The 27,701-nt window shown below is 43.1% G+C and overlaps 2 protein-coding genes across 26 annotated transcripts in view; one reads left to right on the forward strand and one right to left on the reverse strand.

The window, feature by feature from the left end:
- Positions 1–9,708, forward strand: part of PAPLN (papilin, proteoglycan like sulfated glycoprotein) — a 35,101-nt gene extending 25,393 nt beyond the window's left edge. For all 12 annotated transcript variants that reach the window (XM_077909911.1, XM_077909915.1, XM_077909907.1 and 9 more), the window contains 4 exons: positions 234–361; positions 476–584; positions 2,913–3,079; positions 7,013–9,708. In XM_077909911.1, the coding sequence (XP_077766037.1) occupies positions 234–361; positions 476–584; positions 2,913–3,079; positions 7,013–7,188 (580 nt within the window). In that variant the 3' untranslated portion in view covers positions 7,189–9,708. The remainder of the gene's footprint in view (positions 1–233; positions 362–475; positions 585–2,912; positions 3,080–7,012) is intronic.
- The window catches only part of NUMB (NUMB endocytic adaptor protein), a 152,761-nt gene continuing 134,304 nt past the window's right edge, over positions 9,245–27,701 (reverse strand). For 8 of the 14 annotated variants that reach the window (XM_077909924.1, XM_077909928.1, XM_077909920.1 and 5 more), the window contains 7 exons: positions 26,654–26,728; positions 23,373–23,513; positions 19,737–19,941; positions 16,522–16,815; positions 14,643–14,792; positions 12,261–12,500; positions 9,245–11,327 (listed from right to left, as the gene is read on the reverse strand). In XM_077909924.1, the coding sequence (XP_077766050.1) occupies positions 10,597–11,327; positions 12,261–12,500; positions 14,643–14,792; positions 16,522–16,815; positions 19,737–19,941; positions 23,373–23,513; positions 26,654–26,728 (1,836 nt within the window). In that variant the 3' untranslated portion in view covers positions 9,245–10,596. The remainder of the gene's footprint in view (positions 11,328–12,260; positions 12,501–14,642; positions 14,793–16,521; positions 16,816–19,736; positions 19,942–23,372; positions 23,514–26,653; positions 26,729–27,701) is intronic. The other 6 variants (XM_077909930.1, XM_077909929.1, XM_077909933.1 and 3 more) reach the window with 4 other exon arrangements.

The following is a 27,701-nucleotide window of genomic DNA, read 5'->3' on the forward strand; positions in this document are numbered from 1 at the left end:
TTATTTTGTATCTGGAAACTTGAAATGATTTTTTTTATTGCCAGGCTTAAAAGTCAGGCACCTCCAAGTAAACGAGAGTGTTGGCAGCTGGAAGACCTCAGGGCCTAAGGTTAGACGGCCCTTTGCTCAGACCCCATTGAACAGTAGGGGCTGCTCAGGCCCTCCCCAAGGAAAGGAAGACCCTGCAAGCCCCCCCCTAAGGATGGAGCCACCTGACTGTCCTTTGTTCCTAGACATGAGCTACAGCCCGATGGCTCTCTGGTCATCAGCCACGTGGCTGTGGAGGATGCTGGCTTCTATGCCTGTGTTGCTTTCAGTGGGCAGAACCGAGCCCAGAGATGGGTCCAGCTCAGAGTTCTGGGTAAGGTGGCAGCCCTGAGCAGAAGGCTTAGTGGGGTTCATGGCCTCGGAGGTCAGATGGCACAGGCAGGGCAGGGTTGGCGAGTGGCTGATGGTGCTTCCTCCTTGGGCCTAGGGGAGCTGACCATCACAGAGCTGCCTTCTACTATGACGGTGCCAGAGGGTGACACGGCCAGGCTGCTGTGTGTGGTGACAGGAGAAAGTGTAAACATCAGATGGTCCAGGTAAGGTGCTCTCCACACAGGTCTGGTCTTCAGACCCTTCCACCTGAGGCTCTACAGGCCAGAGAGGTGGCCCGCCTTTCTGCAGGAATATTGCGGCTCCCATCCTTCATTCTTCAGCCCCTGCCTCCAGGGGAAGGGGCTCCAGCACCCCCTTCCCTATACCATGAGGCCCCATAGGACTGCTCTCTGTTGGTTGGGCTACGCCAGTTTCTCAACAGCACTATTGACATTTCAGACTGGATAATTTTGGTTGTTGGGGCTGTCCTGTGTGTTCTGTGTGTTTCGCGGCATCCAGACCATCTACCCACTAGATGCCAGTAGGACTCCCTCCCAAGTCATGACAATTGACAATATATGGAGACGCTTTTTAATGTGCCCTGGGTGGTACAATCTCCCCCTGGGGTTGAGAACCACTGGGCTATACTCAGCCTTGGGGACTTCAGTGGTCTTTTATCCCAGATCAGTTGCTCTTTTATTAATTCATTCTTTCAGCATTTTTTTTGCCTCCTTCCTCCTTGCCATGTGTCAGGAATAGCCTAGGCTCTGGGGATCTTGGTGTGATCTGAGCCGCCCAGATAGTCCTAGGCAGGAGATAGCCCAGTGTCCCCTGCGTTCAGTGCTATCTGTGCAAAGAGAACTGAGGCTGCCTCCTATCTGGGACAATCAAGGAAGGGGTGGCCATATATGAAGGCAGAGGAGGGGAAGGATGTTCTTGACCAAGTCTCAAGGTGAGTATTGGAGATGTTAGGGAAGGGGCCTGTGCTCACAGGAGGGAGGTGATGGGGCTGTGACGCCAGGGGAGGGCGGCCAGAAGTCTCTGTAGGCTTCTCAGCAGCTGCGCTCCATGCATCCCTGATCAGGTCCGACCTCTGATGATTCTAGCAGGCCTGTATCTTTAACTTTGCCTCTCCTTGATCTTCCCAGCGGCAGATGTGCCCAGAACTCCTCTTTCAAAGCAAAACATAGAAGACACCCTCCTCTGACCCTGCATGGCCCTGCAAACTCTGGCCTCACATGGCATCTCCCCCTCACGGCTGTTCATAGTGGTTGTCTCCACCTGTCCACCTCCCTACTCACAGTTCAGCCCTAGCAGAGGGGTGCACATCCACCCCGCTCCAGGGATACTGCCTGGCTCCTAAATCCTCTGGACCTATCTCAGTCCCCACACAATCTGCAGTGTTCTTCCACTGACCACTTGCATCTCCTGACATGCTCCCTCAGCTCCAGGAAACTATGGCCTTCTGCTGTTCTTCCTCTTTCTCTGGCTGCTTCTGTTTTCCTGGCTGGCTCATCATCTCACACCAAACCCTCAGAGGCTGGTGCACCTCAGAGTCTGTCTTTGGTCCTTGGCTAGTCCAGCTTCGCCTTGGGTAACCTCGTTGGCATGCGATTTCCAGAACCATCCAGTGCTGCTACATTATCTGGGTCTAGACCTCAAATCCAACACCTCCTGGTATCTCATGGGCACCCAAGATGCAAAATGGTGTTAAAAGAACATTCACCATTTGGCCATCTTCCTGCTCTGGATCTCTGCATGGTGGAGGGGCACCACTATTACCCAGTAACCCAAGTGAGGAACCTCTGTCCTTTATTTCTTCTCCTCCCGCCTTGCACACCTGACCCTCATCCATGTGTGCCCTTCTGCGGGAGCCACTCTCCTGCCTTCTGCTTTCAGGCTGTCCTCGCCCATCAGTGAACCTTGGAAACAAGGGCACATACTTTGTCCTGCTTAGCTCACCACCCCTCTGTTCACTCCAGGGTCCAGGCCAAACTCCTGTCTAGGCTGTGTCCACTTCCCTCCCTGCTCTCACCATGGCCTACTGTTGAGCTCGCAAGTCCCTTTGTTCTCCCCTTCACCAGCCAGCCGCTCCTCCTTGTCCTCAAGTCAGGTCTCAGCTAGGTCTTCCTCAGGGAAGGCGCTCATCAACATCCTTAATACCCTCAACACCATACCCCACCCCAGTGCCCTCAAGGCAGGGAGCGCTTATGTCCTTCACCTAAGCAGAGGGCCTGGCTTCTCACGGTTGCTTAACCGATCTTTGTTGATGGAAGGCAAGAGCAGGGTTCCTTTGTGGGTAAGAGGCAAATTCACAATAACTTAGGTCAGTGTGCTTAGTTGGGGTGAGTTCACCTTACTTCTGAGTTATTTTGCTCTGATAATGTTTTCTTTTTTTTTTTTCTTTTTTTTTTTTTTTTTTGTCATCCTGACCCATATCTTTGAGGTGAGGGTCATCTGTTTGCCCACAGTGGTGACCTCCTCCTTTGGTCTCCTGGGCCCCTGAAGACCAGAGGCCTTGGATGGTTCTTCCAGCGTCCTCTCCCCTCCAGGAACGGGCTGCCAGTGCGGGCTGATGGGCATCGTGTTCACCAGTCCCCAGATGGCACACTGCTGATCCATAACCTGCGGGCCGGAGACGAGGGTTCCTACACATGTAGTGCCTACCGTGGAAGCCAGGCTGTCAGCCGCAGCACCGAGGTGAAGGTGGTCCCGCCGGGTAAGAGGCCCACTCCAGGGACTTGGCTTGTTTCTCAGAGCTGGGTTTTTGCTGCGCTGGACAGGGGAGTGCAGGGTCTGTGGTTCAAGGGACCTCCAGTCTGAGTCCTGAATCACTCTGCCTATTCCTGGTAGTGTCACCTGTGGCAAGGGGCTCAACCTTCCTGAGCCTCGCTCTCTGCTTGCACGTGCAGCTGGGCTACTCCACCACCTTGAGAGGGCTGTGGTGAGGGTGAAGGAGATCGTGCTGATGATGGGCATCTGGTAACAGCTTGATAGGTGATGTCAAATATCATTTAGGCTTACTGATTTTGAGAAATAGGATGGACTGGAATTTCAGTATAATACTTAAGGCAGGACCATTAAATTTGTCCATTCTAACCAGGGTGGCAAAATATGGTCCTATGATTGAAAAGTGTCTTTATGGCCCCTTTGACCATATAAACCCAGAAAGGAAAGAGTAGGGATTAGTATCACCAGCTTACAAATGGGACAGAATCCAGAAACCTTCCGTGATGTTTCCACAAGTCACAGCAAATTAGGTGCTAAGCTGGGTCTAGACCCTACTCCTCATATTTAATATTTTTTTCCTTAAATGATTATACCTTAACTGGACAGAATTTTACCTGCATTAGTCAGTAGTTTGATAATTTATGTTTTCCAGCTCTTGCTCGGAGTTATATTTCAGTGACCCTAAGTACCATATTGTAAAATAGTTTCATACCACTAAGAGAAATATGCTGCTATATCTGTTCAATAACACCATCTTAAAGTGTGAAAATCAGCATTATCTCAGAATCAGTAAGACAGACTGTGGTTTAACGTTGGATTCACAAGACCTCTGTATTCAGTTTAGCCAGAGGGCAAGGGGGAGAGGAAGACCTGCCCTGCCCTATGCCCAGCCTGCCCTTCCATGTGTCCTTGATCTGGGCTGAGCAGCCGATTCTCATGAGGCCTGAAACAGACTTATGGGGGAGGGCACCAGGACCCTTCCTGGGCTGTTCACAACAGTCAGGGCTGCAGCACCACACCAGGAGCGCTGTTATAACAAAGGGTATTGGGCCTGGCTGTCTCCTGCCTACTATGCTTAAGATGGGAACTTGCCAGCCAGCGCTAGAGGCTGATGCTCCGGGATGGAAATGTTGCTTAGTGAATCCGACTGACACGGAGGCTTCCAGTTTCTGAGCTCCTTAGGACAGCCACTGGGACTCGAGTCCCCAGGGCTCACCTCAGTGCTTGACATCATGAGGTGCTCAGGCTTGGTGACTTGAGTGCATTGTGTACATGAAGGCATTACCTTCGCAAAAGCTCTATATTGCAGGGGCCATTTTTTGCCTCCATCATGGCCAGCAAATGGATCTTTTGTCTATGTACCAACCAAACTTAACAAGACTTGAGACAAACCAGAATGTGGATTTATGTGAGAAAGAGAGTGAGCTGTCAGAGGACCCAGGTGTTCTTGTTTGTGACTAGTTGCAGACATGTCTACATGGGAAGCCAAATTATAATCAGAAACTTGTTTGATGGCAAAGTGTGTGGGGCTCCTACTGATGTGTGGTCTCAAGCTGAAATGGTCTGACATAACCTGCCTCCTGAACAGGACACATATGGTGGGAGTCATTCATCCTGCCCTCTGCTGGATGAATACTGTTAATCTTCGATATTTTGTGTGCACCTCTCTTGACTAGAGCAGTTTCTCTCCTCTCTTTGTATTCATTCTATTGATTAGGCTGCAGACTTCTGCTCTCACCAATTATGCTTTTTGTAGGGTTTCAGTGCTTGAGGCTGCCTCACTTTGCCCTGCTGGTGATCTGATGGCATACTGGCATTAGCGTCAGGGTAAAGGGGCCTGGAGTTAGTCATGCTCTGGTGTAAGGGACATACTTCTGTTGAGGACCTCCCAACCTTCTTGCCTAAAAGACTGGGGTGAGAAACAGAAAATACTGCGGGGATAAAACACAGGGGCTCGCTTTTTTTTGGGGAGGGGGGCCTCGCTTTTTTGAATGAGAGGGAATGAGGCTACGGAGCAAAACACAGTTTAGCCATGGTCAGTGTGTGCCCAACATGCTGCTCCCATCTCCATTTCAGGTGAAGAAACACAGGCACAGAGCTTAAATAACATGCCCAAAGTCACCCAGCTGGGAAGGAAGAGAGCCAAGACTGAGCCCAGGCAGTCTGGCTCCAGAGCTGGTGTACAACTTAACCACCATGCTCAGCCCTATGACACCTTGATTTTTTTAAAAAAAATTATGTATAATTGGCTTGCTATTTATGAAAATGTAGGTACAACTAACCCTTGAGCAATGCAGGGATTAGTGGTGCCAACCCTCTGTGCAAAGACCCAAATGTAACTGACTCCCCAAAACCTTTAGGAATAGCCGGTTGATTAAAGCCCTACTGATAACATAGTTAGCATATATTGTTTATGTATTATATACTGTATTCTTACGGCAAAGTAAGCTAGACAAAATGTTAAGAAAGTCATAAGGAGGGGACGCCTGGGTGGCTTCAGTGGTTGAGTGTCAGCCTTTGGCTCAGGGCGTGACCCTGGAACCCTAGGATCGAGTCCCACATTGGGCTCCTTGTGGGGAGCCTGCTTCTCTCTCTGCCTCTCTCATGAATAAATGAATAAAATCTCTTTTAAAAAATCATAAGGAATTTAAGATTTAAAAAAAATCATAAGGAAAATACATTTATAGTACAGTATTTAGTGAAAAAAAATCACATGGATTCTTGCAATTCAAACCCCTATTGTTCAAGGGTAAGCTGCAGTTATCCTGATCTCCCAAACCCATATATAGAGTCATTCCCTACTCAGGTATCGTCTTTTAGTTGTATTTTGGGAGGAAGCAGGGGGAAAGGAGAGGAAGACAAGCCCCATGAGGTCTGACTTTAGGGAAGGTGTTATTCAGGCCTAAGCCAAGGTAAGCCAGAAAAGGCCCTTCCAGAAAGAAAAGGAAAGTTAACTAGATGATACCACTTGCACTCCTAAGATGAGGCAGTGGCATGAAACACTCACAGGGATTTTTTTTACATCTCTACACCCACTGTGGGGCTCAAACTGCCAAACCTGTTTGAGAGTCACTTGCTCTACCAAGCGAGCCAGCCAGGTGCCCCTCTCAATGGCGAAGTTACCGAAGCTCCCAGCACAGAGGGGGCAGCAGCCAGCATTTTGTGCTTATTGCAGTGTTAGAGCCATAGCTCATAACACTAATCACCTCCTAACACACATAACTTCCTAATCACCTTGCCTAATGCTTGCTTGCTCTGGGAAAATTGGGAAGATGGGAACTAAGTGACTGAGATAAACTGCAGTCATTGAAGGCACAAAACTTTTTTCCTTTTTAATTAAAGATTTTTATTTATTCATTCATGAGAGGCACAGAGAGCAAGGAGCAGAGACATAGGGAGAGGGAGAAGCAGGATCCCTGCAGGGAGCCTGATGTGGGACTTGATCCTGGGACTGCTGGATCACGCCCTGAGCCAAAGGCAGATGCTTAACCACCAGGTACCCTAGCACAAAATTTTTGAGATTGGAGGAAATCGGCAGTGAGAGAGAACCAGGACAGCTCTAGCCAACTCAATATTTTACTTAGGGCTGATCCCACACCATCCCTTCTCCATCCAGGGGCTAAGGCAATTGCCAGCTCTTCAGGTCACAATAGCAAGGGTTGGGAGTCAGCTTCAAGAGCTGTGGAATCATGCCGTCAGCCACTCCTTGAGTCTGGGCTGAGGCCCACTGCATGCCCATATGAGGCCCACAGTGGGGGTGGGGTATACACACAGGGGTTAAAAGAAGGGTATAGAGTAACTGTACTTTTGGGGAATCTGGAACTTCTAGTGTTGTTTTCCTCTTAAGGCAGAGAAAGGGTAGGTGGGACTTTTCAGTGCACAGAGCTTCCTTACCCTTTGTGTCTCCCTGTTGTTTCTGCAGCACTGCAGGCCCAACCCAGGGACCTCAGAAGGGAGTGTGTGGATCAGCCTGAGCTGGCCAACTGTGATTTGATCCTGCAAGCCCAGCTCTGTGGCAATGAGTATTACTCTAGCTTCTGCTGTGCAAGCTGCTCTCACTTCCAGCCTCACGTTCAGCCCATCTGGCAGCAGGGATGAAGGCTAGCTCCAGCCCTGGTCCTGAAACAACTCTCCGTCTATGATCTCTGGCTGGCAAAGGATCTGTCATCTGGAGAATGGACCCTTTGAGCCCACTGCACCTCACCACTTCTCCCCCTAACATTTTAGGCAGCTGTCAAGATGAATCTGCTTGAATAAGGACACCCTTATGGCTTCCCTCTATAATCTGTTATACAGGATCAGTTCACTGTGTTCTAAAACAAGCTACTAGGGTTCTCACTTCATTTAAACTGGGTCGGGAGCTGTGTAATGGTTTTAAAATTAACATGTATCTCACATGGGACACACTAATTCCTGCCGTGTCAGGCAATTTGTCTTTGCTAGAACTCCCATCTCATCCAGGGTCAAACAATGGTCCATAGCTCTAGTCAACCTCACCCTTTCAGGTAGTATAGCAGTCAGCTTCAACTCTCATCTGTATGTACAGAGCTCTTGCTAAAGTGGAATAGGATACATAAGGCCCAGTACAGGATGTGGGATGAAGAAGCAGCAGCTGGTCACATGAGCATGACAGAACTAGGAGAGCTCCTTATTTTCATCAGGTAGCTGGTGCCTGAATCCCTCATCCTGAGGCCACCATGCAGAGCCTGCTTGTGAGGATCACCTGATAAGCTGACATACCTGCTATGTACACTGACCAGCTGGGAGCCTCTCTTCCCCAAGCAGGAACCTGTGAGGCAAAACATTTGCTGCCAGATAAAAACCAGACAATTAAAAACAGGCATCAGCAGGGTAGGGGAGCAATGGTTTCAGTAGTGGTTTGAGTTGGAAGAAGTCCTCCTCCATCTCTCAGAACCTCCAGATCCTCGCTTCTAAACAAGAGGTATGGATTCAATGAGCTTCCAGGTCCCTTTCCCCTTTAACCTTCTGCATCTACAGGACTGACTGGGCCTGTGACAGATCAATTTGGGACACAGGAGACAGGCATTACAGGGAAAGCTGACTTTCATTACTAGCACACTGGCTGGAAAAGAGACACACTGCATCATGGTTGAGTGATACTTCTTGGTCTACCTCTTATTCAACACAGGAAACCTGGGTTAACAGCAGAGGTATTTTTTTCTTTCTGTTTAAAAAAATGACAGAGGAGGATCCCCTTTCATTTACCATGGCTGGTTTTGCTATACCAGCAAACTAAGGGCTACTTTCTTGGACTCCCCAGTTCTCCCCAATTGGCAACATCATTCATGAGGTAAGTTTGAGGTTAGCTAGCTCTTCTCAGAACTAGTCAGAGAATAGAGGGAAAAGGAACACTTAAGCTAGACCAGTGGTTCTCAACCCTCTCCCATACTGGAAGTTTTTTTAAGAAAAAACAACCAGCACCCACCCCCCCCTTTGATTTAATCAGTCTGGTTTATGGACTGGCAGGAGAATTTTGAAAGCTCCCCAGGTGATTCTAGTATGTATCCAAGGCTGAGACTCACTGCTCCAGCAGGGCCTTTCAGAAGGTGAAGCTTGTTCCAGGGTGTTTTCTGATTATGAGGCTGGGGGTGCAGAGGGATAGGACTGAGATTCTGTACCTCTACTCCGCTCCTAGGTGCAGTCCATGCTCCTGTCCCAGACCACACTTTGAGCAACCAGAAACTGACATCAGAGATATACTTAGGTTCAACCAAAGCCTAAAGTATAAATACAAATGTGAATTTTAAGAATATAACAGTCCCAATGGGCAAAATATATGAAGGGGATTAATCCAGTGGTACAATCTCCCAGTTATAAGTCACGGAGATGAAAAGTATAACATAGGGAATATAGTCAATAATATTGTAACAACATGTATGGTGACAAATGGTGACCACACGGTGGTGAGCACTGTGTAATGTATAGAATTGCTTGATCAATATATTGTACACCTGAAACTATAACACTGTATGCCAATTCTACTTCAATAAAAAAAAGAATATATTAGTCCCAATAAAAGACTTTCTAGCCACCAAACCAGAGTTCTGTAGTAGCAGCAGAATGGAGCAGACTAAAAAGAACGAAGACACATTTGCTAATAAAGGGGAAAGACAAGCCCTCCAAGGGCAAAAGCTTCTACCACGAACATTTATTTTTGTTAAAGCAGATTATAAATTCTCATCAGTACAAATATATATAACTTACATTTGATTGTAAGGCCAACGTTCAAAAGTAAAAATGAGATGGGATCTCCCATTGTTGCCAGAGGTCAAGTGGCTGCAACTGGCAACAGGATGTTCTGCTCACCACAGTGGGGGGACAGATGGACACACAGCTAATAAAACTAGAATCTCCATCCCCACAAAACTTGTGAGAACAAAACCTAAAGGACAAAATAAAACCCACCAAGACCCACACGACAAACCAACACAGTAACCTGCGCTCCCGTCGATGGATATGATTGTGTCATTGTCACCTTAGTGTTAAAACAGAGGATTAACATGAACAGCAGTATATGAAAATTCATATTCTCTATAGAGTGTATTTAGATGGATTCTATTAAAATAAAGACATTAGAATTTCATCACAGGTTTAAAACCAGGACAATACTGCTCTTTCATTTTCTTTAAAACTACAACCTAGTGACTGTATTGGTCATATGCATGATTGTTGCTGCAATGTGCTACTTACAATGAATGATACCAAATAAGCTAGGGATCCCATCTACAACTCCCAACCTTTCCTCTCTCCAACTCAATAGGCATCACTGATAAATCAATCTTATGTACAATTTCTTACAGCTAACCCTTTTACCTTTGGCAAGATTACTTACAACTCATACAAGTTTTTAATATTGAGAACTATTTAAAATATTCTAAATGCATAAAAATAAAGATTTTGGCTTTTTTTGATATATATTTATAATATTTATTCTTACTCAAAGTGGAAGCTCAACTTTACCCCTAAAATATAGCTCTGTTGGGCTGCTGATGTGCCCTCCCGGGAATTCTGGTGGCATAGCCTGCCTCTTGTCCCCAGCCCAAGCACAGGCCACCATGCTCTTGATCTCTAAGACAGGCCAGTATTGAGAGGCGCCAGGTGAATGGCCTGTAAAACAAAGGGAGATTGTTTTGCTTCCCGTTGTGTTTTATATTCCAGTAAATGTGCTTTGAATAGATTCCTGTTCAGATACTTCTGCCTCTCTGTTGCCAGAGATTTGTAAGAGGCCGAGGGAGGAAGGGGGCAGAGGGCAACATTTCTCTGACTTCTTTAGCCTAACTGCAAAGACAACTCTTCTCTAGGAATGTTTTTTCCGATTTTTTAAAAAATCACCTCTCATAGCACTCTGTGCCTGGACACGCTCCTTGGGACCTTTGAGATTAGTGAAAAGTATACTGATTGGGAACACAAAGTTCCCTTGCTCCTTTGACCTCTGCCCTTGCCCTTGCCTAAGTACAGACAAAATACATAAGCCATAGAGACTGCCTAAAGTTCAATTTCAAATGTCTTCTGTAAGTCACTGGAGAAAGGGTTGGTGGGAGAGGGATTAGTACGCTGCTTGGACTTGCTTTCTAATGCAGCCCACTGGGCTTCAAAAGGATCCACTGGGAAGGTGCCTGCAGGAACCTCTGTGTGCTTATCTCCTGAGGCCAACCTGCCATCGTCTACACCATTGAAAGCTGCAGAACCGTTGAGGTGCTGAGCAGGCGGCTTAAAGAAGGGACTGGCAGTAGCACTGCCTGTCTCATACTGAGGGAATGTCTGCTGCTTGACCAGGCTGGGAGACTGATGGGGGTGGGCGGCCTGGGGCTGGCTGGCCTGAGGGTGGCCTGCAGTGCCAAACACATTGGCTACCATCTGGGAGGGAGTGATGCCCACTACAGGCACATTAGGGGCTGGATAGGGCAGCCCATTGGCCACAGGATAGGACTGGGTAGGGACAAAGGCTGGCTGCAGAGGTGGGACCACACCCACTGGCACAGGCTGAGAGGTAAGGAATGCATTCCCTTGGAAAGGCGGCGGTGGTTGGGTAATGGCAGTGGGTGGAGGAGGCTGGAGAACTGGCTGCAGAGGAACAGATGAGGCCTGGGGCTGCTGGGCCCGGACACTCTTGGACACCTCTTCTAACCAGCGGTCAGCCTCAGAGGGAGTGCGTCTGTGACCAGCCTGGAAGAGACCTGGAGATGCAGCACCAGAAGACTGACCCCACTCAGTCCCTGGGAACGAAAAAGATGGAGAGACACAAAAGAATCAGTCTTTAGGGGCTTCTTTCCTTACCTGATAACCTTGTTACAGGTTATGTAACTTGAATGATCCTAATTATGTGGAACAAGTTCCCCTAATGGGATACTCTGTGGTTCTGGCAGGTGGGAGAAAAGTCTCTATTACCAATCGAGGAGGTTTTGTTTTAGGACAAAGGGAACCTGTAAGATCATGGTGCTGTCTCAGTCACGCTAGGGAGCTATCTAGATAGACTGCATGGAATGAAGGCAGCCGGCTGGCATCAGAAACCCTTTCCTACTGTTGTGACTCCTCCATGATATAGAAGCCAGCTTGCACATGCTCTAATAAAGGGCCCAAGGTGATTCATCTTCTGCTCTAACAGAATACAAAAATAACCAGTGACTTGGTGCTGTACCTCATGGCCCTGTCTCACTTCAAGACACATGTTATCTTTCAGGTGAACTGCCTCCCTTACTATTTAAAATTTGTTTTGATTTTATAGTTAACAAATGTTCACTATAGAAAAACCAGAAAGTACAGAAAAGCAAAAATGAAGTGTTTTTGGCAGCCCTTTCTGTAGGCCTGCCAGAGTAAGGAGGAAGATTCCCTGCCCCCCCCCCCACACCTTTGCTATGAGCATGTCCACAGATCTCCAAATTCAGTGGTTGACCTAGGGCAGGGCCCAGGAATATGTATTTTATGAATGCTCCAGGGGTGTCTCTGTTCCATAGTCCTAAGAACTATCAATCTAATCTTTCAAGTTCCTCTCCTTTGCCATCCTTTCCTAATAGTGGTATATTTCCAGGAGGGAACATACTGTTCCTGAAAGGATTCCTGCCAGGTTCCCACTCAGTAAATGGCTGATTTCTGAATCGGCGTCACTCATCTGATCCCAGAATCCTCACCACCATCCATGGCCACCTTACCCGAATGTGTGGCTGCAATTCCCTTGTTAACAGCATCAGGGGCATGGGCCCAAGGGTTGGTTTCACGCACAGGCATTGCTACGGGTGCTAGAGCAGTATGGGCTGGCTTAGCAGCAAGCACATGGAAGGCTGAGTCAGTGCCATTAGCTACAATGGGAGCAGACAACATCGATGGAGTTAATTCATGCAGGGTGGACAGGTGACCCCCTGGAGCTGGGTCAGTCAGGCCAATGTGTGATACTGGTGGAACAGATAAGACAGAAAAGTTGGTGTTGGGATAACCATGCCATCTTGCAAACGGATACACAAACCTTTTGGCAAAGAGGGAATTAGAGTTTGTAATTAAAATAGCTATACTGATTAAAAAAAAAAAAGTCAAATGACTGTTGTAGGAAAGTATGTGTACAGTGAGAGAGGGAATGAAACCTAGAAAAACAATTTCCAATTAAGTTGAACAGAGTTGCTTTGTCTTACAAGCAGCAAAAATCTATTCTAGATATAGTTTAACTTTTGGCATAATGACTTATATAAAGCATTTCCTTCTCTTACCACTTTTCCAAAAAGATCAAATTATGCGAAAAGTAATAACAATGGGTTAAATATAATAATCCCTTATGATGTGCCAGGCACTACATTAACAGTACTTCAGTGTGCATCATCCTATTTAATTCTCTCAAAAACCCCATAAGGCTGGTATCCTCATACTACAAATGAGAAATCAAACTTGATATATGTTTTCATTTGCTTAATAAATTTGTAAATCACTACAGAACTTTATCTTTTTTGAAGATTCATTCTCCTTAGTAATGTTCATAATATCTCAAAATACTACTATTCTTACCTACCTCTCTTTATTAAAATCTCTTAACCCTTGTTCCTTTACTCCAGACATCTATTCCATCAGTTTCTACTCCTTAGCCCAGCTCTCTATCATATTTAGTATGGAGCAGATAAGCAGGCACTGTCTGCTGCCCTATGCTTTAATCACTCCCTCTTAGACTGGACAATCATGCTTGCAGCACTGGTACTATTTACTCCAGGCCTTGTCTAAAAGACTAGGAGCCAGTCCCACAGACTGGGAGCCCCTTAAAGGCAGGCAAAAGACTATGTTCTATTCAGTTTTGTACATCCCATTGTAAATTGGCATAGAGGCAGCAGAAAGTAACAGGTACGATATTCAGGGAAGACGGGTTTAAATCCTGGCTGTGCAATATGGGCAATCTATTCAATCTCTCTGAGCCTCATTTTCCTTATCTGTGATGCTTACCCACAGGGTTGTTGTGGGGATTAAATGAGATGAGAAAATGCATGAGTCCTTACTACGATGTGGCAGGCACTGTGCTAATAAGTGCTCAATAAATTATGCCTATTATTGGTATTACAAATATTTGTTAGATGAAATAAAAAGCCACTTGATGCACATGATTATAATGAATGGTTTTTGTTTCTAAAAAGAGACTCTCTGAAGGAAAACCATGTAGTAGCTTCCTCTGATAGAAAGAGGGTACTGTCTCCACAGCAAAACTTCTGAGCTCTTTCTCAGAAGAACTGAAAAAAATGGTGATTATAAGAGTTCAAATTCTAAAAGTCTGTAATTTAAGTTATATATAGACTCTGTGGACTCCAGAGTCAATACCAACTACTAGAACTTGGCATCTACGAAAACAACTTTTAGTAACTCAATGCCTTTACAAAGGCAAATTTTAGGACACTTGTTATAGAAGATGAAATGAACTAAAGAGCCAAAAACAAGTGCCTTTTTTCTTTATGGGCTTCTTGTGTTAGGATGGAGACAAGGGGAGTCCAGGGCTATTGCTAACTTGGGCCAGATAATTCTTTGTTGAGGGCAGCTATTGTACGCACTGAAGGATGTTTAGTAGCATCCCTAGCCTCTATGCAGATGACAGTAGCAACCACCCCTAGGCTCTAACACCAAAAAAATGTCACCAATGAATGCCAAATTTTCCCTGAGGGAGGCAAAATTGTCCCAGGTTGAGAACCACTCTGCTAAAGAAAGCATACACTGGACCCAAGTCTGATGACTACTGCTTCTAGAGAACTAGTTGGATACTCTGATTCTTAACACTTAAGTGGCAAATAAAGCAGTAGGTTGGGACTACAAAAGCTTCTAGGAGAATGAGATCAAAGACAACAGGTACATGCAAAATGATGAATGCAGACATTCTAGGGAACAGGAGTGGGAACAAAGCACAACAACATTGTGGAAAGGGAATTAATGAATCTGAGACATTATCAGACAGGGAAATTAATGGGTCTGACCAGCTCCTGGGAAGCTCAGGATGCCAACCTAGAGTCAGAGAGCTGTGCCATAAAAGTACAAGCTTCAAAGAGAACAAGTGAGCAGGCTAAGAGGGCACCAACCTTGAAAGGCAGGAGACTGCGGTGCTATCACGGTCACTGGTTTGGTCATTGGGGCAGATGAGAAGGGATCCTCGGAGGGTGTGCTGAAGGCATTGGTGATCTGTGAGCACAGGGAGCTGATACTTTCTGCCTCTCCTTCTACTTCTGGCACTGCAAAGCAAACAGAAAAACTGAATAATCCTGAAATATCACAGTATGACACAAGGTGGCATTTTATGATGCATTCCTTTATTTGTGAAAGGAAAAGTCTCAACTGTCCAGTGGAGCTATAAAAGCAGCTTTGAAAAATTGATATAAAATACCAACAATTCATATACTAAGAACTATCTTCCTCCCTCCCAATCCCCCGATTTCTTTATTTCCTTTCCTGTGTGAAACTACTGAACTTGGTGTTCTCTTTTTGTGCCAGTAAGCAGATCTTTCTGGAAGACATCTGCAACCTACTTGTCTTTCAACTAGTTCTCAAGGTCTGAGTACAGTACTGGAGCCACTCAGTAACTCTATAGAAAATGGGTTAAAGTCAGGAGCAGCAGAGGCAGCTCTTTTTCTCTATAAGCTACGACAATGTTGTCACTTTTTTTCCCCCCAAAAAGTATCAAGTATAGGGGCATCTGGGTGGCTCAGCCAACTTTTGGTTTTAGCTCAGGTCATGATATCAGAGTTGTGAGACTGAGCCCTGCATCGGGCTCCATGCTGGGTGTGAAGTCTGCTTAAGATTCTCTCTCTTCCGTTGTCCCTTCTTCCACTTCCCACCCCCACTCTAACTCCTCCACCAAAACACCACAGTGGCAAGTATATGAACTGTAGTAACATGAAAAAGCAAACTGAGGTGCAGGACTTCAGAGGCTTTGTTCTTAATATTGACTCTGGGATACTTCTATGTCACTAGGAATGCTGATAATGTGTCCTGAACCTTTGTTTTGCTCAGCTATGAAAAGAATAGTTTTTGTTTCCCATCTGAGGGAGATTGAAGACAAGGTCCTGAAAGCATCTGGAGTTTGTTTTTACAGGAGTTGAGAGCTGGAAAGACCCTCAGTAATCACCTACTCCAACTGTTGGATAGGTCAAATTCCATTGGTCAAAAAAACTCAACTCTCTGGACTTTTATATACCATCAGTGGGAGTGTCTTAGTGAAACACAGCTTCCTCGTATCCTATTATGGCACTGGCTCAATGTGTCTCAGAGCAAAGTAAAATAGAGCCCAATAAAAGCACTGACCAGATCTGACACTTTAGCTCTGGATCTTATGATGAGGATAGAGCTACCAGGGCTGGCTCAGCCATACAGGGGCCACACAAAGGCCTGTGTGGCAGTTCTGAAAGGTAATGAATATGTGTGAGCAAGCCCACTGTCTCTGATGAACAACAGATTTTCGATTTAAACAGGAAACCCGTTTAGAGTTTCCTCTGTATGGAGCCAACCAGCCACAAGGACAATGAGCACTTATCCATTTCTTCTGGTACATCTGACAGTAGTGCTATTTGAATAGATGTGTTTCCAAAGCCTTTTAAATTAATTCTCTGTTGGGTCCCAAATGGTAGAATAAGAACAGAAACTCGAGACCCCTGATGTTTTGAAGTAGGTTGGCTGGGAGGTAGTATACTTCCATCAGGACAAACTGCAAACCTGGTAGGTAGCTCAGTCTAGGAATTCCCATCATGGCTCTGTTACCTATTTGTTGAAGAGAGATGAACAATTCACATCCCCCTCCATGAACTTTAGTTTCCTCCCAGTGGGAAATGACACAAGATACATATAACCATCAACCAGCCTCAGAGAGAGGGGGGGCGGCTAGTTTGATGGGTCAGTGTCTCCACTGGAAGTGATGATAATGCTTCAGTGCTAGAGCACCAGTGAGTCAGATGGATGCTGTATTACCTGCATTTTTTATGGGGAAATCAGTCTTCCTCTGCATAGTGGAAGGCAACTCATTGATGCGCAGGGACAGTTGGCGTTTAAAGGGTGACATCTTCTGGCTAAGAGCAGGAAATCCTCGGAAAGAGCCTTGGCGAGCAAGCTGTTCAATGGGTGCATGCCGGCGTGGGATGGCATGAGGATTGTTCGTCTCCAGAGAGGCAGTGGCATCCAAAGTGGGAGAGGTGGGAGAGGACGGGGATGGGGCAGTGTTGCCAGGAGCCACTGATGAACCAACAACTGTCTTATCTGTTTCAGCTCAAGAAAATCAAGAAAAAGAGGACCTTAGCAGTCTTTAAATAATTCCAGCTTATACAGCCAAGGAACCCAAAACCCTCCTAAGTCCTTTTACCCATCTCCTTCCCAAGGTCTCTTAAAGGACAGGTTAGAAGCAGGGCACAGATATCCTATGTTTCAGACAAATAAAAGGTTTAATATCCTATTACATGTTACATAGCGTATGTACTAAGACACAAGTTTAATTAGATCTTTGATTCTCATGCAATGATTCATAACTTAAGACTTGACTCTGACCAAAATTTAAAAAAAAGAAACCAAACCCAGCACTTATGAACTCTTAATGTGAGATCCTTTAAAGAATGATGATTCATAGTTTTCAATGTTTATTCACTTGTTTTTTGCAGGGAGAGAGGACTTTGGGAGTGACAGAGTCAGAAAGGTCCAAACAAGTATAAGTTAGGTTAGATGTTGAAGAATGTTATAAAGCAGTCTTTATTTTTTATTTATTATTTTTTTAATAATAAATTTATTTTTTATTGGTGTTCAATTTGCCAACATACAGAATAACACCCAGTGCTCATCCCGTCAAGTCCCCCCCTCAGTGCCCGCCACCCAGTCACCCCCACTCCCCCCCTTCCACCACCCTTAGTTCGTTTCCCAGAGTTAGGAGTCTTCATGTTCTGTCTCCCTTTCTGATATTTCCTACCCATTTCTTCTCCCTTCCCCTCTATTCCCTTTTACTTTATATTCCCCAAATGAATGAGACCATATAATGTTTGTCCTTCTCCGATTGACTTATTTCACTCAGCATAATACCCTGCAGTTCCATCCACGTCGAAGCAAATGGTGGGTATTTGTCTTTTTTTTTTTTTTTTTTTTTATTTACTTATGATAGTCACAGAGAGAGAGAGAGGCAGAGACACAGGCAGAGGGAGAAGCAGGCTCCATGCACCGGGAGCCTGACGTGGGATTCAATCCCGGGTCTCCAGGATCGCGCCCTGGGCCAAAGGCAGGCGCCAAACCGCTGTGCCACCCAGGGATCCCGTATTTGTCATTTCTAATGGCTGAGTAATATTCCATTGTATACATAGACCACATCTTCTTTATCTATTCATCTTTCGATGGACACCGAGGCTCCTTCCACAGTTTGGCTATTGTGGACATTGCTGCTAGAAACATCGGGGTGCAAGTGTCCCGGCGTTTCACTGCATCTGTATCTTTGGGGTAAATCCCCAATAGTGCAATTGCTGGGTCGTAGGGCAGGTCTATTTTTGACTCTTTGAGGAACCTCCACACAGTTTTCCAGAGTGGCTGCACCATTCACATTCCCACCAACAGTGTAAGAGGGTTCCCTTTTCTCCGCATCCTCTCCAACATTTGTGGTTTCCTGCCTTGTTAATTTTCCCCATTCTCACTGGCGTGAGGTAGTATCTCATTGTGGTTTTGATTTGTATTTCCCTGATGGCAAGTGATGTAGAGCATTTTCTCATGTGCGTGTTGGCCATGTCTATGTCTTCCTCTGTGAGGTTTCTGTTCATGTCTTTAAATCACAAACAACGTGCATTTGTGGCTCATTTGAATAAAAGCATGTAGAAGTAACATTTTAAGTTAGATTACACCTAAATACAAAACTATTTCCACATGAACACCAGCTGAGTCCCATTCTGATTATAGTAAATCTCTACCCATCTCTGCTCATAATCCTCTAGATGTCAGAATTCAACCACTTTGGCAGTTGCTATTTGTAGCAAAGAGTATTATTTGGTGGTATTAAAGAATATGCTTCTAGTCTGAAAAACCACTGAAGCACACTAATAGCTATACGTATTAAGTTTTCTGATAAAAGTAGCACATTTATCTTTGGTATTCTGGTGCAAATATTTAAAAGAAATTTTTAAAAATCACAATCAAGAATTTATTTCAAATAAAGTAGGTATCTTTGTTTTGGCTTAAGAATTAGAGTTGTAAAAAAAAAAAAAAAAAAAAAGAATTAGAGTTGTTTGGGTCAGTAGTAGATTAATGGTGTTCTCTAAAATGGCTGGTTTAGAACTAAAAGGATATAGTATACAATGACCAAGATTTTATTAATGTATATTTAAACTGAACTGTTTAATTCCAAAACATTCCTTGTTGGTTTCAACTCTAGCTGGACACAAGAATGTGAAGCATTTTCCCTAAGCCCTATCACTTAGTTCTACAATACACTCAGACCTAACTTTGGACAACAGACTCCTGAGTAACTTGAATGCTTGCACAGGCATTTCTGCTATGCTGCCATGTATACCTGCAAAAAATTCACACTCTACAAAACCACACATTACAGTTAACATGGCTATGGGAAAAAGAAGGGTTAAGCTTCCCCAAAAAAGTCCCATCTATGGACTTTTTCCATGAAAGCACTAAAACACAGTAATTATCCAATAAGAAAGGTGTCACTATGAAATCTCTGCCCGTATTTGTACCCAGCATCACCATCGGTGGTGGGCCCTCTGCAGCCTGCAGCTGGAATGTATTTCTCCCTTTGATACTGTAATTCCTTTTTTTTTTTTTTTTTTTTTTTTTAATGATACTGTAATTCTTTGGTAGCATTTGCTTCTCACAGAGATCAGATGCATCAGAATTAGAAAAGCTGTTTCAGGATGTAGATTTCCCCAATGTTTTTAAACATGGGGGGTAATAATGTCTTTGCAGCTTCTTCAACTGCATTCTCAGCCTTCCCAGACAGCTTCCAGTAATGGAAAGGGTAAACACTCTGGAAGCCATAAAACATGCCACTCTAAAGGAAAGGCTCTGTTTAGGTTTTTAGCTTTGTTCTGAAGGTCTTCATATATTGCTAAGAGTTCTCTCTGTGAGAAAGCTTACCCCTGTGAGCTTCCAAATATTAACCTGCTGGGGAAAATGGCTTAAATAAACACAAGTTGTAGCAGAAGAGACCATACCTTTCTTGGCATCTTGGATTTGTTTCATAATCTCCTCTCTTTCGGCTTGCTCGGTGGCTGTTGTGACACGGAATGATCCTTCTCTTGTAAAAGTGGTCCGACTGGCATCAAAAGTAGCAGTCACTCCACATTCCTTCTCCCGTTTCTGCTTCCGTTCTAAACAGGCCGCAAAAGCACAGCCTACTGCATGACTCAATCTTTCACCCTACACATAACAGAAGGTTGAAAAAAATTTTTTAGAGTTATAGTACCATCAAGTACAAAAAGCTTGGACCACAAATAAGTCTGTTTTTATATAAGGCAAAATGTTGGGAACCCCAGCTTAAAATTATAATTTAGTGTATCAATATGGCAAATTAAATGAATAAGTTCTCTTAAGTTATGCTTAGAGCACTTTACTGTAGTGGCACTGTGCTTTTACGAGCAACCACTGAGACCTTCTGATTAGTTAGGCTCCCTGTATCACTCATGTTAGTTCTGGCCATCAGCTTAGAAAACACTACTCAAAGTCTGAAGCCCTAAGTCTTTTTTTTTTTTTTTTTTTTTTTTTTAAGATTTTATTTATTTATTCATGAATGACACACAGAGAGAGGCAGAGACACAGGCAGAGGGAGAAGAAGCAGGTTCCATGCAGGGAGCCCGATGTGGGACTTGATTCCGGGACTCCAGGATCACGCCCTGAGCCGAAGGCAGGTGCTCAACCATTGAGCCACCGAGGTGTCCCCCAACCTTTTAAAAAAAATATTTTATTTATTCATGAGAGACACACACAGAGAGAGGCAGAGACACAGGCAGAGGGAGAAGAAGGCTCCATGCAGGGAGCCTGATGCGGAACTCGATCCCAGGACTCCAGGATCACACCCTGGGCCAAAGGCGGCACTAAACCGCTGAGCCACCTGGGCTCCCGGGCTGCCCTGAAGCCCTAAATCTTGACATAAATCCTGCATTTGCCATTTAGGGGAACAGTGATAATAAGTATCAAGCATTTCTAAGAAACTCCTGGAAAGGCAGGGCAAGTTTTAGGAGCCTAAAAAATGTTAACATATCTAGGAACAAAAGATGCAAACTTAAAACTGTGGATAACTAAATACACCCCAGAGATGACACAGGAATTATAAAAAGGAAAGCTTAGCTTTCTCAGTCTCCCTTTTCTAAATGCTCCCCTCCCTAAGGCTCCTTCCCCATTCTAGGCCCTCATTGCTTTGATGCTTTTCCCCTTTCCCCTCCCTATCTTCTAGTTCTCTCTTACCCCAACATTCCCTCTCAACCACACATGGGGAAAAGTTAAAGCAGGTTTTTTTCCCACACTCCTATTTATAAAGGAATTAAACCGATAAAAATTATTTGTTTGTGCGTGGGAGGGGACAAGAGCTTATAGAAACTAAATATTGTTTTAAAGATACGCTGGATAACCAGAAGTAAATTTAATAAACTCAAAGGGTTATTTTTACCAGGGTTATCTGTATTTTAAACCCTATCCCTAATTGTGAAATTAAAAACAGTGAGAGATGGTATAGTAACTGTTGGCATCACTAACAGTGAGAAGAGATATTTGAGAACAGGGAGCCCTTTGTGGAATTTTCAAAATCACACCATGTAGACAGCTGCTCCTACATATGGATCTGAGCGAGTTAACTTCCCTGAATTTCATATACCAATATCAGATAGCATAGGAAGTAATGTCTGAAATGACTTTTGTCACTTGAATGTAAACTGTAAGATTTCACATAACTGCCTGTTTAAAAACTGACAGAGTTATTTTTATTCATCCACATGAGTTTCTGACTTCTTAGGAGGATGCTATTAAGGGTAGGGCACTGAAGCATGAACTAGGAGGGAGTACTGAAGTTTTAGAACCTGTCTGCATTTGTACAGCTTTACTACAAGAACAGAGCTACGCCCAAAGAAGTTTATTATTTTTCCTAGGCCTAGGGCAGAAGTTCTTGACGACAGATCCTTCCCAAACCCCAGCTGAGACCCCCTGAATTTTTTAAAAACTCTGAAGTGTCCCCAATTTAGTCTTCACAACTATTATCTCCATTTTATGGAAGTGGAAACTAAGGCCTAAAGAATGTTAATTAGAGACACCTGGGTGGCCTGAGTGGCTCAGCGGTTGAGTGTCTGCCTTCCACTCAGGCTCAGGGCGTGATTCTGAAGTTCTGGGATCAAGGGATCAAGTCCTGCATCGGGCTCCCGGCATGGAGCCTGCTTCTCCCTCTGCCTGTGTCTCTCATGAATAAATAAATAAAATCTTAAAAAAAAAAAAAAAAAAAAAAAAAAGGATTGTTAACTAATTTGTCCCAAATCACACAGTTAGTAAGAACCAGAACCAGGCCTGAAACCCAGATCTGTGTCAGGTCCTGGACTCTTAACAGTTTATACCACTGTCTTCAAGAGCTTTGATTAACATTTTGGTGAATTTTAGAGTATAGCCACTACTTCCCTTTCAGATAAACCCAGGCAAGAGTTTTTAAGTTTATTGTAGCCTTCAGGTATGACTATCCTGCCTTACTCTACCTGGACTTCAAAAAACTCAGTAATTACAGTTACACACTCATGTTCTTCTATAGTTAAGATCATCACCATCTGAGAGACTTGTCTTTTATGTCAGAATTTTGGGTAATTTACATGAAAGATGATAGGTTAACTATTCTCTCTCTTTTTTAAAAAAGATTTATTTATTTAAGAGAGTAAGCCTGTTGGGGGAGGAACAAAGGGAGAAGCAGACTGCCCCCCGGACAGGAAGCCTAAGGCTTGATCCCAGGATCATGACCAGAGCTGAAGGCAGATGCTTAACCAATTGAGCCATCCAGGTGCCTCTACTTGTTCCCTATTTCTAAACAAAAATTTCTACTATGCAATAATTTCTGGCATACTTCATTGTACCATAATTTAGAATTTTTTTTTTTTAAAGTAATCTCTACCCCCAAAATGGGGCTTGAATTCATGACCCCAAGAATTGCATGTTCCACAGACTCAGCCAGCCAGGCACTCCAGTATTTCTATTTTTCAATTAACTGAAAAATATATTCCAACTCAGTTCTTTCATTTGTAGAATTCCTCTGCAAATATATTTATAAGCACCTTTAATGTCAATATCTTTTACCCAGATGCATTGGCAAACAAATATACATAAGCATCTTGAAAATACATATTTTTTAAAGATTTTATTTATTTATTCATGAGAGACACACACACAGAGAGAGAGGCAGAGACACAGGCAGAGGGAGAAGCAGGCTCCATGCAGGGAGCCCGATGTGGGACTCGATCCCAGGACTCCAGGATCACACCCCGAGCCAAAGGCAAAGCCAACCACGGAGCCACCCAGGCCTCCCTTGAAAATAGTTCTAACAATGAAAAGTTTCAAGTAAAGTTTAGCAGCCACCCTCACCAGAGCACTTTTATTTTCCTTTAATGACCCTGGATCTCAGCTAATCATCTTGCTCTCTGAGCTGCAGGGTCACACCAAGAGTGTGAATTACCTGAATAAAAGGAATGAAAGCAGGCTCGTTTAGGCACTTTCCAAGTGCTGTAAAAAAAAAAAAAAAATGTAGTGGAAACTGCTTGGCTGAGCCAACCCAGGGGGAGTTTGGCTAGCTGAGGTTAGTTATGATGAAATCTACACTGTGGACTCACCGTGTCCTTGACAGCCATGAAGCAATGACAGATCCAGCGCCGAGTAGTGCCATCACGACATATGTAAGAGAAGGCTCTATCAAAGTTCCTATCTGGGGCACAGAAAGAAACTTTTTCTATTGTCTGGTCAACTATGAGGTCCTAGAAAAAGGGAAGCACAAAGGAATAGAGGATTTACAAGGTTATTCAAATTTCTCAGAATAAACACAGGATGTTCACTTCACAATATAGTCTCTAAAACTAATGCATTGAGACTATGAAATAACTAGATCTGAGGCTAGTAGTCTGTATACTAAGAATCTGATGTAGGAGAGATCCCAAGGGGCACATTGCCTAGATGCCTCTCTTACTTCATCTTCATGTTCTAAAATACATGCTTGCTGATTTTTACTATTTTTTATCATAGTACATTCCATGTTCAATTTGATAGTATATGTAAATCAATATATTTCATCCAATTCCCATGTAACTTATATTAACTTACTGATTATTTAATTGTGAGTGTGACTTTTTTATATATTTACTGAAAGGCAATGTATATTCACAGTATAAACATTACACAAAATGTTTCTCATTATTTATTTATTTTAAGGATTTTATTTATTTGAGAGAATGTGCGTGTGCATTGGGGGGAGGGGCAGAGGGACAGGGAGAAACAGACTACCCACTGAGCAGGGAACCCTGGGGTCATGACCTGAGCTGAAAGGTAGCTGCCTAACTGACTGAGCCACCAGGTGCTCCCACAATATGGTTTTTAAAGTCTTGAGGCTCTGAGACTCTTTTATGTGATATTCCAACAGCCAAGAATCCCTAGATACTGAGGTGGGACTTTAAGTGCTAAAACAATCAAACAAAATGGCTTTTATAAAGCATCACTATGAGAATTTCTGTTGCTCCACAAACTAGCTAATTTTTAAAATTTTGCAATTCTGGAGGCTCATTATGATTTTATTTTGCATAATCTTGGTTACTGTGAATTTCCTCTTTAGCAAAATGATCCTTCAAGTCTTTAGAATTGTCTGTCATTTTTCTTATTGATATGTAGGAGTTCTTTATATATTCTAAATATGAGCCCTTTATAGATTATATACATTGCAAAATTTCTTTTCCATTCATGGTGGGCCTAAGGGTGAGAAGTCACCAATTACTATTGTCACAAAATGTGGAAAGAACCAAGCTAATTAGTACCAATGCTATAAGTAGCCACCAGGGGGCAACATGACTTTTGAACTGGTATAAAACAAAACAGCCTCCAAGTACAACACATTTCATCCAAAACACTAAAGAAAACTATGCAAGTTCTTAACGCCAAGCTAAATGCTCACTGTTTCCAATAATAGTAGTAGTAGTAGTAGTAATAATAATGATGATGATGATGATGATGTACATTTAAGACTACCACATCTTGAACTTAAAAAAAAAAGGGCCTTAGATAGAAGGTCAAAAGAACTAACACAACTATATTAAGTCACTTAAAATGAAAAAAAAAATGGTGGGAATGTGAATTGGTGCAGCCTCTCTGGAAAACTGTGTGGAGGTTCCTCAAAGAGTTAAAAATAGACCTGCCAAAAAAAAAAAAAAAAAAAAAAAATAGACCTGCCCTACGACCCAGCAATTGCACTGCTGGGGATTTACCCCAAAGATACAGATGCAGTGAAACACCGGGACACCTGCACCCCGATGTTTCCAGCAGCAATGTCCACAATAGCCAAAGTGTGGAAGGAGCTTCGGTGTCCATCGAAAGATGAATAGATAAAGAAGATGTGGTCTATGTACACAATGGAATATTACTCAGCCATTAGAAACGACAAATACCCACCATTTGTTTCAACATGGATGGAACTGCAGGGTATTATGCTGAGTGAAATAAGTCAATCGAGAAGGACAAACAGGGGCAGCCTGGGTGGCTCAACGGTTTAGCGCCGCCTTCAGCCCAGGATGTGATCCTGGAGTCCCGGGATCAAGTCCCACATCGGGCTCCCTGCATGGAGCCTGCTTCTCCCTCTGCCTGTGTCTCTGCCTCTCTCTCTCTCTCTCTCTGTGTCTCTCATGAATAAATAAATAATAAAATCTTAAAAAAAAATTAAAAAAAAAAAAAAGAGAAGGACAAACATTATATGGTCTCATACATTTGGGGAATATAAAAAATAGTGAAAGGGAATAAAGGGGAAAGGAGAAAAAATGAGTGGGAAATATCAGAAAGGGAGACAGAACATGAGAGACTCCTCACTCTGGGAAACGAACAGGGATGGGTAGAAAGGGAGGTGGGTGGGGGGCGGGGGGTGACTGGGTGATGGACACTGAGGGGGGCACTTAATGGGATGAGCACTGGGTGTTATTCTATATGTTGGCAAATTGAACACCAATAAAAAATAAATTTATACAAAAAATAAAATTAAAATAAAATAAAATAAAATAAAATAAAATAAAATAAAATAAAATAATAAAATAAAATAAGTCACTTAAAATTTATCAGATAAGTTACCCATCAAAACTGCTCTTTACCTACCTGCCAGACTCTCTCCTCCTTTCAGTGACATATGAATTTTTTTGAAAAATTGCCTTCTTGTTAAGATTTCTCCAGGCTTTAGGTCTCTTAGGAAATTTTAATTATTAATTAAATGTGTTTATATAACACTTGATGCTCTCTAAGGTCAGAGTCTATGTCTCTGTCTTTAGGCACACAGGATAACTTTCTTTAAAATGCAAAATGCCATCTATGATATGAGATATCGTATAGGTTCTAAGTATATGTGCTGCTGAAGTGAGCACTGTGTAGATTCTAAGTAAAACTAGATGAACCATTTACTAGCCCTTAAGATTTCCCTTAAATTGTTTTCAGTTAAACAGCAGGTTAATAATTTCAAATACCACTTTCTAAGAACATAGTTCCCTTTATCAAGGAACAAAAAGAAATTTCAGATGTGATATTGTTTTTTGTTTTTTTAACTTTATAAAAGGCCCATCATGTTTTACATCAACTTTGTGGGGGATAAACATTTTCTTAAAATGTGTAAGAATAAAATCTTAACATTAAATGCAAATGCTTACTACACTAAACATGCTGTCATTTAGAATAAAAATGTTGAGAGAATTCTATTTTTCATAAGGTAAATGAATAACTAAATTTATTTCCTAAACACTAGTATCTCAGAAGATTGTACTTTGGACAAAGTGAAAGGCTACAGAATAACTACAGCAGCTTAGCAACATTATATTTGATCATTAGGGATAAAACAAACAAACATGAGCAGTAATATTTAAGCTTATAAAATGTTTACCTTAGTTTTTTCATCCACAACTCTGAGTCCATCTGCTGATACCCACAGGACTGCCTTAACTGCTTTTTTTCCAGTCTTTTAAAGAGAAAGCAAAAAAAAGGAAGGGGGAGACACACATATATAATATTAAAAAAAAAATGTCATCTTCTATAGAAAACACTGACTTCTGCCTTCCAAAAGTCACAAGTACAGATGGAGTCCAAGTTCAGGAGGGGTACCCAAAGCCAGATACTCAAACCAAACTGCAGAAACATTCAGGAAAAAACAAGCCAAAGCCATTATTTTAGAAACACAATGCAAACAATAAGATAAAATTAAGTAAAAGGGAAGGGACAGGTGGACTCAAAACCAAGATATCACATTCCACAAAGGGCAAAGAATTCATAAGTAGATTCTTCACCCCTTTAAAAAATTAACCAAGAAAACCAAGAGTCAGATAAATATTAAATACATAAGGAGTTACACCACAAGTAGCTTCTACAAATTTATTTACAGTAGAAAGTAATACATAGGCCTAATTGAGATGCTGGCCTATCCTTTGACTCCAATGTGTATAGCAGAACCCTTGGTCACCTGAAATTTTCATGTTAAACACCCAAGAAGTCTTCATTATTCCTTTAATAATCTTTAAAGACCATGATTTCTTCTCTTAGGATTAACACAGAGCTAGTTTAGTTTTTAATTTGATATTAAATGCATGGAGACATTTTGGGGAACATAGGATTAAAAAAATACTAATATTATTACATGAATTATTTCTACTGGCTGAAAAAGACTTCTTTCGGCACACAAGAATCATGTGGGAACAAGCTAATATATGACTTCTCCTGTTATGGAATGAAAATTGGACAGTGGGACTCTGTAATGGTAATTTAACAGCTTCCTGTCTCTTCAATTGCTCCAAGGATACAAGCAAAATAAAATGAAGGCAAAATAAAGGCTAAGAACAGGTATCAGATCATAAAAAGTAGAAACCAAAAGGAATCTGGTAGTAAAATTGGAACAGCAGCCTCTAGAGAAAGGCAGAAGAGGATAAAGAAATATCTAC

This window comes from Canis aureus, chromosome 9 (genome assembly GCF_053574225.1).
Source record: "Canis aureus isolate CA01 chromosome 9, VMU_Caureus_v.1.0, whole genome shotgun sequence".
Taxonomy (NCBI): Eukaryota; Metazoa; Chordata; class Mammalia; order Carnivora; family Canidae; genus Canis; species Canis aureus.